Source organism: Rattus norvegicus, chromosome 11 (genome assembly GCF_021556685.1).
Source record: "Rattus norvegicus strain SHRSP/BbbUtx chromosome 11, alternate assembly SHRSP_T2T, whole genome shotgun sequence".
Taxonomy (NCBI): Eukaryota; Metazoa; Chordata; class Mammalia; order Rodentia; family Muridae; genus Rattus; species Rattus norvegicus.
The window spans coordinates 25,181,997-25,195,200 of record NC_141544.1 but is presented as its reverse complement, the minus strand read 5'-3'; the positions used below and the strand labels follow the sequence as shown (position 1 = coordinate 25,195,200).

At 41.4% G+C, this 13,204-nt stretch overlaps 1 protein-coding gene across 5 annotated transcripts in view; it reads right to left on the bottom strand.

Annotated features, from left to right (window-relative positions):
• Positions 1 to 13,204, bottom strand: part of Robo1 (roundabout guidance receptor 1) — a 1,048,129-nt gene that overhangs the window by 56,915 nt on the left and 978,010 nt on the right. For all 5 annotated transcript variants that reach the window (NM_022188.3, XM_087576842.1, XM_087576841.1 and 2 more), the window contains 2 exon segments: positions 3,752 to 3,949; positions 9,607 to 9,778. In NM_022188.3, coding sequence (NP_071524.2) covers positions 3,752 to 3,949; positions 9,607 to 9,778 — 370 coding nt within the window.

Genomic DNA, 13,204 nt, shown 5'->3' with positions numbered 1-13,204 from the left:
CTTAAAAAAAAAAAAGAAGCCTGTCTCTACAGGTACCATTCTGAAGTGTCTGACATTCTCGTACTCTCGGGAGGGGGACTGTCTGGGTTAGCCCGAGAATGACCTTGCATTTAGTGACGTAGAGTCTGCCCACGGCTTTAGTACAAACAGGGATCCTCCTCTATTAATCATTTCTAAACACTGGGCGATGGGTGCTTAAACAAGCACTATCAGGGTTATGCTGGCACCTTATCTAGACATCTCAAAGTAAATGCTCATTCAGTGGAGTGACAGCGGCGGTGAAGTGTTCCTTACTGGAAGGGAGAGAGGGGGGAAAGGGAGAAAGAGAGAGGCAGAGACAGAGAGAGACACAGAGACAGAGAGAGAGAATGTGAGTATCATAAAAAACATACTGCTTTACTGATGAGAAACGCCCAGCATCACAGAAACAGATTAACACGTTTGCTTGTTTCTGTCATCATAAAATTTGTGAATGAATAAAAAAAAAAGTTGTGGAGCCAAAACTCCAATTTCTTTGCCACACTTTGCATGGAAAGGCTCTTTTCCAGGAGCAGAGAGAACATTTTCCAGGAGCTGAACAAAAGAACAATAACACCCTCTGAGAACCTCCACCCCCCTGCGGTGATAAATCTTAATTTAATCAATAATGCCTGAAATTGAACTGCAGACCTCAAAAGTAGCTGTCTGGCCGCCCATACTGCCCCTCCCCCACCCCGTCACCTCTCCTCGATGGGTGTGGGCCAGCAGCACAGCAATTTCCATGCCATTTCATAGAGGGAGGAGACTGAATGATTTTTCCAGTCTCTTCCCTTCAATTTAAAGGTAATGCAGCCCTAATAAAGAAGGCAGGAAAATTCCATTCCTTCCTTTCAGATTAAAGCTTGCCTTCAACAAATCTTTAGGGCAAATAAAACCAGAGCTGACTATTTACCATGTATCGAAAACACTGGAGAATATTTTTCATTCCTACATCAATAGGAAATTGATGGTGGATTCGGAGCTTTGTTGGGAACATGCCGGAAGTATTTTTGTTTCATACTGGGAAGAACGGCACCGGAACCCTCAACGCCTACCCGGTTCATCCACCGGCCTTCCCATGTAGCCCAGCAGGCCACTTTAAGAATTCTATTGTGTGTGGTTTTTTTCCCCTTCAGGTCTTTTAAGTTATTACAATTCGGCCACATTAAAAAAACAAAACAAAAACAAGACCCTCATAGTAACAAGGGGTGCATTTGAAACTACATCTATTCAAGTAAGAATGGAGTGCCTGAACATTAATTTGTGATTACAAGGACATGGGGAAATAGGAAGTAGGTCCTTCGGTTAGCCCTGATTTGTGAAGGTGAAGGACAAGTGAAGAAAGGATGGCCAGGCCTAAATGGAAACTGTACCCACTGAAACCTAACTTCATCCTCGAACCCTCTAAGTCGCACTCTGCACGCTTGCTGATGTTGAAGATCTGGGCGGATGGATGGAGACGGGAACTCAGGGTCCCTGCACATCACAGCTCCGGCGAGATGCAGTGAGACCACCCCAAACATCCTCACTGGCGGCCAAAGCCACACTCTGCACTGACTTCTCTAAAGCATGCCGTATCTTCTTTTATTAAAATCCCTGGCTTGCTTTATTTATTTATTTATTTATTTATTTATTTATTTATTTATTTATTTTTTGGCACAGGTGATCTAAGATAACACAACATACTTTAAGAAACTCATAGAGTAAAAATCACAAGGAAAAAAAAATACTGCCAAAGTGGAGGTGGCAGAATCAAGGGGTCATTAAATTGCGTTTGTAATCATGAGTCATGATTGCTGCTCCAACAGGAGCTAATTGAAAAGGCGATGGTCGTATTCAGAATAAGTCTGGGGAGGGCACGTAGGTGTTTTACTGGGATGCTCGAAGGGCATTAGTGAAGGGAAAGAATGCTTTAGGAGCTGGGAGACATTTGTGTCTTTAGATCTCCAGACCACAGAGAGCGTTTAGCCTGTAACAATGACACAGCTTAGTCATCAGAAACGCTGGACTCAGGCCCTGGACGCTTACCTAGTCAAGCTGTTGATGGAGGTCCTTTGAACGGAAAGTACAAGGACCTCCAAACTTAAGTTTATGTTTCCTGACGCAAATCAGATTTCAAAGACAGACTCCAAGGGCACTCCCCTTTCCCAGGTGCCCACCCCACACCCTTCTCTTCATTGATCTGGAGTCAAAGGTTCACATGGTCACCATGTGGTTGTCATTGTTCCCCTTTGTGTACACAATGTGCTACACTGTCCTTGCTGTGGCCCTAAGCTCTTTGTTGTCTCACAGACAGGGAACACTGACAGAATACATGTCTGTCACCAGAAAAAGTACTGGTGACAACGCCTTGGGACGTTTACGTATGGAGAGGAGGCTGCAGCGCCACATTCACTTTCACAGGACTGGTGAGAATCTGGCTCAGTTCTCTTGTCAAGCTCTCTGGTAAGCAAGAGCACAGTTGAGACTGCTGGCCCGGAATCCTGCCTAACGGTGTAAGGGGTATTTGATTTCCACTTTGCACTGATAGTACTGACTTAGACACACAGTGACTCCATGACAGCACTTTGCCAGGACACGTAGAAAGTGTTTGTGTAGTAAACATGTGCACCATTAGAAAGGAGGTAATGGTTGGCCGAGGGACATCCTCATTAGTAATCTGCACAAAGTCTGCTTTGCAGTAATATAAATGTCTTACATCCGGGTGATGCACGACCCTATAACTAGAGTGTATCACAATGTTACCATCCAAATCATGGTGTTTTTTGAGAACAAAAAAAAGTTATTATGAATAAGGATAGAAAAGGGGGATTATTCACTAAACACTGACTTGTAGCTGACCTATTATAGCCCAGAGGTCATGGATACAGGGGAGGGAAGCAGTGGGAAGAACCAACTGAGAGAATAAAAGTTAAACATCAGCAGTCCCCAAGAGCTGAGGGTCTGCTGCAAATGTGTCTGTGGTCCCCTCAGCCTGAGTAGCCCATCCTCCAAGTTTTGGATTATAGCAAGCAAACAGTGCATTCTAACCCTGTGCAGACATTTTAACAGAAGTCATTAGTTAAGTGTATATAAATATTCAACTCTACAACATTAAATCTATGAATGATAAACAAATCTTTTCTTTTTTTTTTTTTTTTTTTTTTGGTCTTTTTTTCGGAGCTGGGGACCGAACCCAGGGCCTTGTGCTTCCTAGGCAAGTGCTCTACCACTGAGCTAAATCCCCAGCCCCAAACAAATCTTTTCAATTTCCTACCTGAAGCACCCTGGACAGCCACTATTTCCATCTCCCAAGGGCAATTCTAAGTGGCAGTCACTGCTCAACCATAAGAACCAAACTAAAGCAAAATAAAACCCCGAGCCAACAACAGCAAAAATCTAATCCCAAATTTAAAGCCTGGATTTCTAATTCCTGTGACAGGTGATTTCTAACTAAGAATGTAAAATAAAATATCTGCCTGAAAGAATAGGGTAAAGTCTAGACCTTGAAAAACAAAACAAAACAAAACAACAACAACATTAACAACAACAACAAAACAACACCTAGGCCGTGTGTTCCGAGAGGCTGACAAATTCTATTTGCTGTTCTGCAACCCAGGCAAGTCCTCTGTGGACAGCGTGGAGAAATAGCTGCACTACTGAGAACCTCCACTTCCTACGGTCATTTAATGGAGGCCGCGAGGCAGACAGAACGATTATCAGGTTAAGACAAAAGGTTTTACGGCCGGCACACCTTTCCGGATCCCCGCGTACGTGCTGCTGAGCCCGTTTCTCTTCTTGCGGTGTCGGTAAAGCCAGATACTGAAGACCATGAGAATGATCCAACAGGCGGCCCCGATGCCCGCAATGAAGGCTGGCTGCTTCACCACGTCGGAGATCTGCTGAGCCAGGCTCACTTGGTCCTCGGGAGACACGGGGTTTCCATGGGAATCTGAAAGGCCATCTCCGAATTAACAAGGGCCAAAAAGCTCACCATGCAATACTATCTGGGTATAGATGACTCTTGTTTAATCTTCTTACTATTTGGACAATGATTTCTGCTTCGCCTCAGCCACCACGGGGAAATTGGTGAGATTTTCAAGAAAAAAATTTTTTTCCCTTCCTTTTCATTCAAAACAAGTAAGGCCTACTTTCAGACACGTACTTAAAGATAAATGCATAGTCTTTTTATTATAGAAAACTCTGTGTGGGTGTTTAGAGTGGGTTTCATAGGACAAAACTAACTAGAGATACCAATGTACCCTTAAAATATAGAGTAATTTAATATGTTCCTATAAACAAGGGGTGTGGAATGAGTGAATATAGGAAAAAAAAAACCTTTCTCACATTTCTGTAGAAACTCTGAAATATTTACTTCAAAAGTCCTAAAAATGGGTCAGACATAGTGACATATAGCTTTAGTGTCAGCACCCACAAGGCAGAGGCAGGTGGATTTCTGTGACACTGAGACCAGCCCAGACAGTTACATAGCGAAATTCTATCTTAAGGAAGAACAAGAGTATGAACCAATCAGAGTTCCCAGGGACTAAACCACCATCCAAAGAGTACACATGGAGGGCCCATGGCTCCAGCTGTATATGTAGCAGAGGATGGCCTTGCTGGACACCAGTGGGAGGAGAGGCCCTTGGTCCTGTGAAGGCTGGATGTCCCAGTGTAGGGGAATGCCAGGGCGGGGAGGTGGGAGGGAGTGGGTAGGTGGGAGGGGGAGCACACTCACGGAGGCAGGTGGAGGGGGATGGGATAGGGGGTTTCCTGAGGGGAAACCTGGGAAAGGGTAACATTTGAAATGTAAATAAATTTAAAAAAAGGGAAATAATAATAATAAATCGTAATAATACAGGGTTAATTTCTTACAAAATAAGGTGATGGAAAATAAAATCAGGATAAAGAAAAAAATCATGTGTGCAGCAGGGAACGGAGTGGTGGGGCTAGAACTGAAACTTTACTTTTTCTGTAAGTAGACATTGAAATGAAGTGTGCCTGCTCCCTTCCTGCAACTAATTTGCAGGATCCTTAACTGTCTTAGCAAGACATGATTTGAACGGATGTTCAGAAAGAATTATAGGACTGGAGGCCACTGAAACACTGTAAAACATTAGCACTGAAAGAACTTTGAATAATCTTTCTTTTAAAATAATAATGGTGGTCAGCATTAGATATAAGAAAAGAATATTAAATATGTAAAGGAATCATGAAGTGTTATGAAAGACTCATATTTTCTGTTAGACATTTTGATTCAAAAAATTAAAAATTGATAAGATAGATGGTAATAAAATTTACTTACTTTACCTTTGTTTTAATCCTACACTAACATCCCTGAAGCCTGTAGTTCTTAGTTCAGGTCCCACAGAGCTTCCTTATGACTCCTGCAGGAAGCTGAGGCTGGTGCTGTACCCTCAAGGTAGCCTGACCGACGCCCAACGTGACCCTGCCCGATGAGCCTAATCCCCCCTTGTGGCAGTGGTTTTAATGCTCTCCCCCACAACATCTGGTGATGCTACAATGCTTAGCCATTTTATTACGGTTGGTGCGCTCTTAGTATTACTAAGTCATTTGGCAGAAAGAAAAATCGCTATCCTGAACTCCTGTAGTTATATGTTGGTTTGGATCTATTTCCCCCTTTCTATTGACTAATTCTGTTATTTGATACATAACAGTGCATTGTGATGACTCTCTCCCTACCCTAGTTTATCTCCTTCCCATTCCCTCATTGCTACCATTTCCTTTCTCAGATTTGTGTCTTTCACTTTTGCTTTGTGACCCATTGAGCTTAACCAGGGCCATCTGTATGACTGCTGGATTGGAACTATCCCATGGGGTCTGGCATAGCCATCAGTGAGCACACAGTGAGGGGGACGGCTCTCTCTTGTCCTAACCCCGTTAGCAGGAAACGGAACAGCAGTGAGCGGCGGAGTGCACTGACTCCTTTTGTCTGTTGTGAGAAAGTCAGACCCACCTAGGAACTGGTCAGCTTTTGTAAGAATGGGTGCGTGTCTATGTACATACATTTGTGTGGGAATGTAAGTGTGTGTGCGCGCGTGGGTGTGGATGTCTATGCATACACATGAAGCCAGAATTGAGCACTGAACATTTTCTTCAGCTGTCTTCTGCCTTTGAGAGAGGATCCTTTTCTGAATAGAGCTTATTATCTCAGCTACTCTGGCTGTCAGGGAGTGTCTGTGGCTCTGTCCTTCTGTTATCTCCCAGTCTTCAGGATGCTCAACCCAGATGTACATCTCATACTCTTATGTCCTTGAGACCAGCTTTGTATGGGTCATAGCAGTTCAACCTACTTCACCGACTCTACTTGCCCTGTATGGATTGTGTGCATGTGTGGTGGTGACAGCCTCTTAGTGAGCGAGCAACACCGCAGAATCCATCACCAATTCCTCTCAGATCAGTTAAAGGGCCCCTGAGTACTAACAGAGATAGCACTCCACAGGCCCTCTCTCTCTATTCACACCTTCAGGATGAATGTGTCTCTCCTACTGCCCACTGACACTTCTCTGTACCCCCTTCCTTGCAGACCTGTGTGTAACAAACTGATTCTGTTACATCACATCTTTGGTCTCCACTCCCTGGAGACATATATGTCCCACCCTCATTCATTCTGGTCAAAGGTATCCTAGAGAGGACCTTGTTTGTAGGCAGGCTGCATAAAAACTTCAGGGTATATGACAGACTAAGTTCTCTGTGACAGGGACATCAGGGTATGGGTTAGATGCTTAGGCGTATAAATACCCACAACCAGATGGTAGGAGCCCTGCAAGGGAGGGCTGGTTACAGTCACTCCATAGAGAGACTCATTTCTTAACATGAATATTGCATTTGGTTTATTAAATGATTCTGCCTCTTGACAAGACAATTGGGAGGAAAACTGTAGCTTCCAGTATATATTGAGACTGCCTTAGGAATACAGCACTTCTCTTCATGTGAAATGTCTAAATTCCTCTTCATGCTCTGTGCCTGTGTGTGTGTGTGTGTGTGTGTGTGTGTGTGTGCGCGCTCGCGCACATGTGTTCACATGTGTACATGTGCACACTTATGTGTGCACGTGTGTGTACATGTGTAGGTGCGTGATGTGCTTATGTGTGTGTGTATGTGTGTGTACGTGTGTGCATGTGTTCGTGTGTGCACTCATGTGTGTGCTACATGCATCTTTTCCTTGAACAAAACTCCTAATTTCTTTCGACAGAGGATCAAGGCTGAAAAACTCCATTTTCACAAGCAGTCACCTGCTTTCAACTGTTTGTTGACCGAAAATTTTATTTCATGTCCCTGTCCCTTTTATCTCTACTTGGCCTAAGAGCATTTCAACCTCTCAGTGTTCACGAGGCAGACCTATTCTTTTAGTTCGTAATTCATCCTTTGTATCTACTAGGTTTATAGATTTCATGGCTGTTTGTGCAAGGTTAAATTGGGTAGCTTTAGATTTTATAGAAACGGGGATGGGTGGTCCCAACGCAAGCCACCAGATGGGCTTAACAGAATAAAGTGTAGTGTGACTAATGAATTAAAATGGCCACTCGGTATGTCAGGCTTTCTCTCACTGCAGCTGAGGCTATCTGAAAATATGGGAAACTGGAACCCATTTCTAATTCCAAGAAAACCAATTTGACTCTTAAATATATTTTAATATGAATCTTAATGAAATTACTCATAGTCTCTTTCATTAATTCATCTTCCAAAATGATAGGACGAGAAGGCAGTGCGCTACAAAAGTCAGCAACACCAACAGGATCACAGCAGCGCAACGTACATTGTTAAAAAATAGGTATTCTGCCATTGCCCCGAAGTGAATAAGTATGTGGGTGTATCAACTTATATTTGTTCTTGCACGTGTTATAACATTGTAACAGATGCATTAAGCATTTTTTTCTCAGTGCCCTGTACTGCTTGAAATAAACCAAGAAGCTATTTTTGTCTAAAAGGATATGCGTGCCATATCTACTTTCAAAGTTGCTATGTGAAAAAGATAAGTTAAAAATGATTACATTCTGGTCCATGGTGGCGACTGAGTCAGCAAGCTTCAAATGGGAATCTCCTAATGCCCATTTTGATCTCCACTGGGTAGAAGGCAGCTCCATATCCAGTGACCTCCTTCTAGGATGGCCCCCATCATCGTGTGTGTGTGCGTGTGCGTGTGTGTGTGTGCGCGCGTGCGTGTGTGCAATCGCACCCGTGAGAGTAATGGGCATCTTTCTAAGCCTGAAGCATTTAAGCTCTACCAGAGGTAGAAAACTGGAGCATCTGGAGATAGCCCTGGACACTTCATTGTAGAGACTCAGTCTCCAGCCTATGGCCCACAGTGCCTGGAACTATTAGAGCTTATATGGATCCAAGTCTTCACCAACAACCCCAGGTTTCCGTTCTGTTTAGTAACTGTTCATTATCGGAGCCAGCCTTGTCTTCACAACGGAATAAGAGCATCTTCCAGGCTGAGTGATTCTTAATTTTATTTTGACTTAATTCTAGGATGACAATATTGTTAGTATATTAAGAGGGAATGCATTTGTGAAGCTTGTAGACTTGTATTATCTGATCCTTTGTTTCACACCTTGACTTGTGATAGAAAGTATTCACAAAGTTAATTTCTGATTGTTAATATAGAGAGTTGACTGTGCGTACTTCTTGTTACCCTTAATAATATGCCACTGCTTAAGCATAAAACTATTTTCTCTTGTTGTTTAGAAACAGGAGTATTTGTTGTCTATTTTACTATTAATCACCTGTTAGTCTGTATCTTCTGTATGGAAAATATATTCTGTAGTGAATGGCAGTCATGAAGGTCTCTTTGCCACATTTTCCTTCTCATTAACCTAATTCTTCTTAGGCAGAAATTGTATTTAACCTTCTAAGCAATTAGCATATACATATTTCAGACTAAGATATTAATTTACCTTTTGTAATAAAACAATTATAATTGTAAATAGAGATTAAATGTAAATACAGACTTTACATTGCTATAAACTTCCATTACCTGGCCTAAGTGCTACAAAGAAGCGCTTTATTTCCCCTCCCACACAGTTCTAAAATCCACTAGTAGAAGGACTGTGTCTTTCTTTTTCATTGAGGTTTCCATAATGCGCAATTAACAGCATTTGTTAATTAGATAAACATTCCATACGGCAGAGTGAGGATGAGAGCAAACATGGACGGCAGGGTGTTTGAAGAAGCACTAATGCACACGCTGATGTTTTAGCTGTGAGACATCTACGGTCATTAACCGTACGCCATTAACCAACACCTTGGTCAATGATGAACCACACAGAGAACAATGTTCCCATTAGACTGCACCGGCCAGTGACAGCACAGATGTCTTAGCTTATGTAATCACACTCCGTGATGCCTACACAATGACAGAATCAACTAACAATACGTTTCTCAGAACCTCTTGCCCCTAGGAAATGATTGATGGCTATGCACCTGTAGTTATCTGTGTTTTATATAAAGATGGCCTCACTGCATAAATCATACTGTAGCCTCTATTAACCTACAGCAAGAACTGGGCAATTCAAAATTAAAACATGCAGGAAAAGAGAGCAACGCAGACCGAGTGGGGAAAGTGATGGATTATGGGACTCTTACCTAACTGGATGAACTGGGGCTCACTCTTCACCCCAGGGCCAGCCCCAGTGCTTGCAGCCACTTCTACACTGTAGCGGATCCCAGGAACCAGAGAGGGGATGACCACCGAAAAGGTAGAGCCATCTACTGTCTTGTTTATGTGATACCTAGTCTCATTCCCGAGACACCAAACCTGTAAGAATTAAAAAGCAAAGCTGATAAAGTATTCAAGTTATCTGCAAAGTTCAACATGGATCAAAGTTGAGTTTCAGACTCAGACAAAATTCGGTTCAACCGAGAATTCAATGTAGGAAACTTTAGAAGTTGTTTGCCTTGACCTAATTCTGAGATTATTCTAGTCGAATTGAATATTAGCAGTAGCTCTTAGGCTCCCTTATGTTTCTACAGGCACTTTTGTTAGACATAATCAATTAAGAAATTATCACATAGGGCCTAGAAGAGATGCTCAACAGTTAAGAAGGCTTGCAACATAATTACAGGAATCATGAGGACCGAGTCATTTGGATCCAAACCCCACATAATTTAGCCATAAACATCTGTGACACGAGTTCTAAGGGATTTGATGTCCCCTTTCTGGCCGCAGTGTGCACCTGCACACATATAAACCAAGATATAAAATGCACAAATTATTTGAAAAATATTTTATCATATAAATTGGTCAACTTGCTAGAACATGGCTGTTTCTCTCCCTGGCTCTCATCAGCCCGGTTCACTGAATTTCTGCTTAATTTTTAACGTTGAGAAAATTTCACAAAGAAATTAAAAATTTATTTTGCAGAAAGAATAGTAACATATTCGCAAAGAATAAGAATAGAGCTGCCAACACTTGACAATTATACGACAAGCGTAACTCCATGTGACCAGGTGTCACAAAACTGAGCCTGACACCCCAGGACAGAACTAGTCTGAAGTGTCCCTAACACATCACGTGAGCAACAAAACCAAGAAACACTGTCTGACAAGGCAGAAGAGCTCACAAGTAATCTAAAGTACTCCATATAAACATGGTTGGTAACGAAAATATACTACTCCCAAGGGGTAAGGGTCACCCTACGGGTATATCTACAGTATGGTATGCTGAACTGTGATCAATAAGCAATATTAGTATTCTGAGCTTCCATCTAAATTAAAATAACAATTTCTGCTTCATAATGCAGAAGACCAAATAATAAATCATGATAATTATAAATAAATCACAAATAATAATATTTACACTTGGTGTGAGAAATTTCTTGTAATTAAAAAGGTAACTGGGCAGTTCTGAACTTTGGTAGAGATGACATCCAATAGGAAACTTTCTGCTTAGAAATTGGAAGTTTGGACGACCACCCTAAGCCTTGCTTTAAGTTTCATTAAAAGGGCAATCATAGAGTGGTAATTCTGAATCAACCGGACATGGGGGATGATGGCATTTTTATTGTTCCTACAAAGCAGTCATATCTAGAATAGTGAATAATACTCTGGAGTCTAGGAAATACCCTCCCTACTGCCGGAATGAGCTGTTACCTACACTATACTGGGAACACAGACTCATAGGCAGTCTGAAACACCAGAGTCCCCCATCACTTGGCCAATAACATCCAACATTTCTCTTTGAAAGTTTCTATTACCGCAATACTGTTTCAACGCAAAATGCCCACAAATGGTGAGACATTCTACCGGGACCTGACCATTGGAAATGGACTCCTTTGTGAAATTTTTTTCCCACCAATTACATTACACAGCTGAACCGAAGCCACAAACTGATTTTGTACCAGTCAATCAGGTTCTGAAAGGCATTTTATTATTTTAAATTGACCATGAAGTTAAGTGAAATCCATCCTTTCAAATTTCTCGAGGAGAGAAATGAGTTCTGACTCTTGGGGGAAAATGTCTACGTTACCCAGTTTTTCTGGGAAGCCAAGACAACATCAGATTTTAGGCTTTTTCACAAGCTCTTCCACAGCAGTCTGTTTCTTGGGGCGAAACAGTGTCCGGTAATATGCCAGCACTGAAATAACCCTTGAGGCCCCAAGACAGCATTTACAGTCATGGCTACCTTTATCTTTTAATGACCCAGTTACAAGTAAAAATTTTATTTGAAATGCTTTAAGACAACTCCAGTGCTTGTGTGTGTGTGTGTGTGTGTGTGTGTGTGTGTGTGTGTGTGTACACGTGCGCACACACATGAGTTTAACATTGGTGTCTTTTTCTGTCACTTGCCAGATTACTTTGTGATACAGTGTCTCTGACTGAACTTGGAGCTCACCAACCGGGTTTCACACCCTTGTGTCAGCAAGCCCAGGGCTTCTCTAGTGGTAGGCTTACAGGCAATGTGACACTATTCCTTCTGTCCAGTGGCTTCTGGGGGATGAAATTCAGGCCTTTCTTTTGTGTAGTAAGCACTTTACTGACGGAGCCATCTCTCCAGCTCCATTAAATCCTCTGTGTGCGTCTGATCTTCTTGTCCCTACCTCATATGAGCTGGCATTCCATGCCATGTATCGCCACTTTCAGTTTTATGAATTTGTTATTCAAAAGATATTATGTCCCAAGCCAGCAAGATAAAAAGGAGTCTCGGGGACTGTCCTCATTCACCATGGCACACATGTACACACACACACACACACACACACACACACACACACACACACACACAATATATAAATAAATGAATATATGAAAAACATTATCTTTCTTAGTTCAGCTTTACCTTGATATCAAATCACATGAATATTTACCAGAATGCACAAACAACGGACCTGCAGGACTACTCGAGTGCTTCTGACGTTAGTCTGTAGTACAATGTGGTGGACTTACACTGGGGACAGCAAATGTGTCCACCTTCCTAAGCACAGGTTCACATTCACATAAGCAGAAAATTATGCAGGGCATCATAGGACTGCTAAGTACTAAGTAATAACTGTGACAGTAAGTAATACTAAGTAATTTATATATATGACTATATACACATTAAATTAATGTATGTATTTCATTATATAAATTAAAAATATGTATGATTATATATAAATTGAATTAATATATAAATTTCATTATATAAATTAAAATTATATTTAAAATATATTTATATGTGCAGTATATATTTATATACCATATTTGTGTATATATATGTAGTTTTTTATATATGTTATATAACTATAACTTATAGTTAAAGTGTGTTTGCAGGAATGCTGTTATTTTTCTATTGCAATTCAATCCATCAGCTGCTAGCAGTTCACCCCTACACTAAAATACAGATTTCGTCACTGTGCTGTAACGAAGACTTATTTGTAGAGTAAGTTTACACTCTTCTAGTAGGTCTGAAGTTTCTAATTTTTTTAAATGAACGTACTTGCTCAGAATGAGTCCTAGTGAAAATTACCCAAATTAATGGCAAGTGCTATTACACCAGAGGAAAAGTTACCCAGAATCGCTGGATTAAATCACTTGAAGATGTCTCCTACATCTCAAACATGTACAAAAAACGAAATGTATAGATAAATCTCTGAGATGTCAAATTTGGTTTAGAGTCTAAAAATTCATCATGGAAGAAAAGATTCCATGTATAGAAAAACACATTTCCAAACCTAATTGTAAGGTCCAACGTCTTACAGATGTC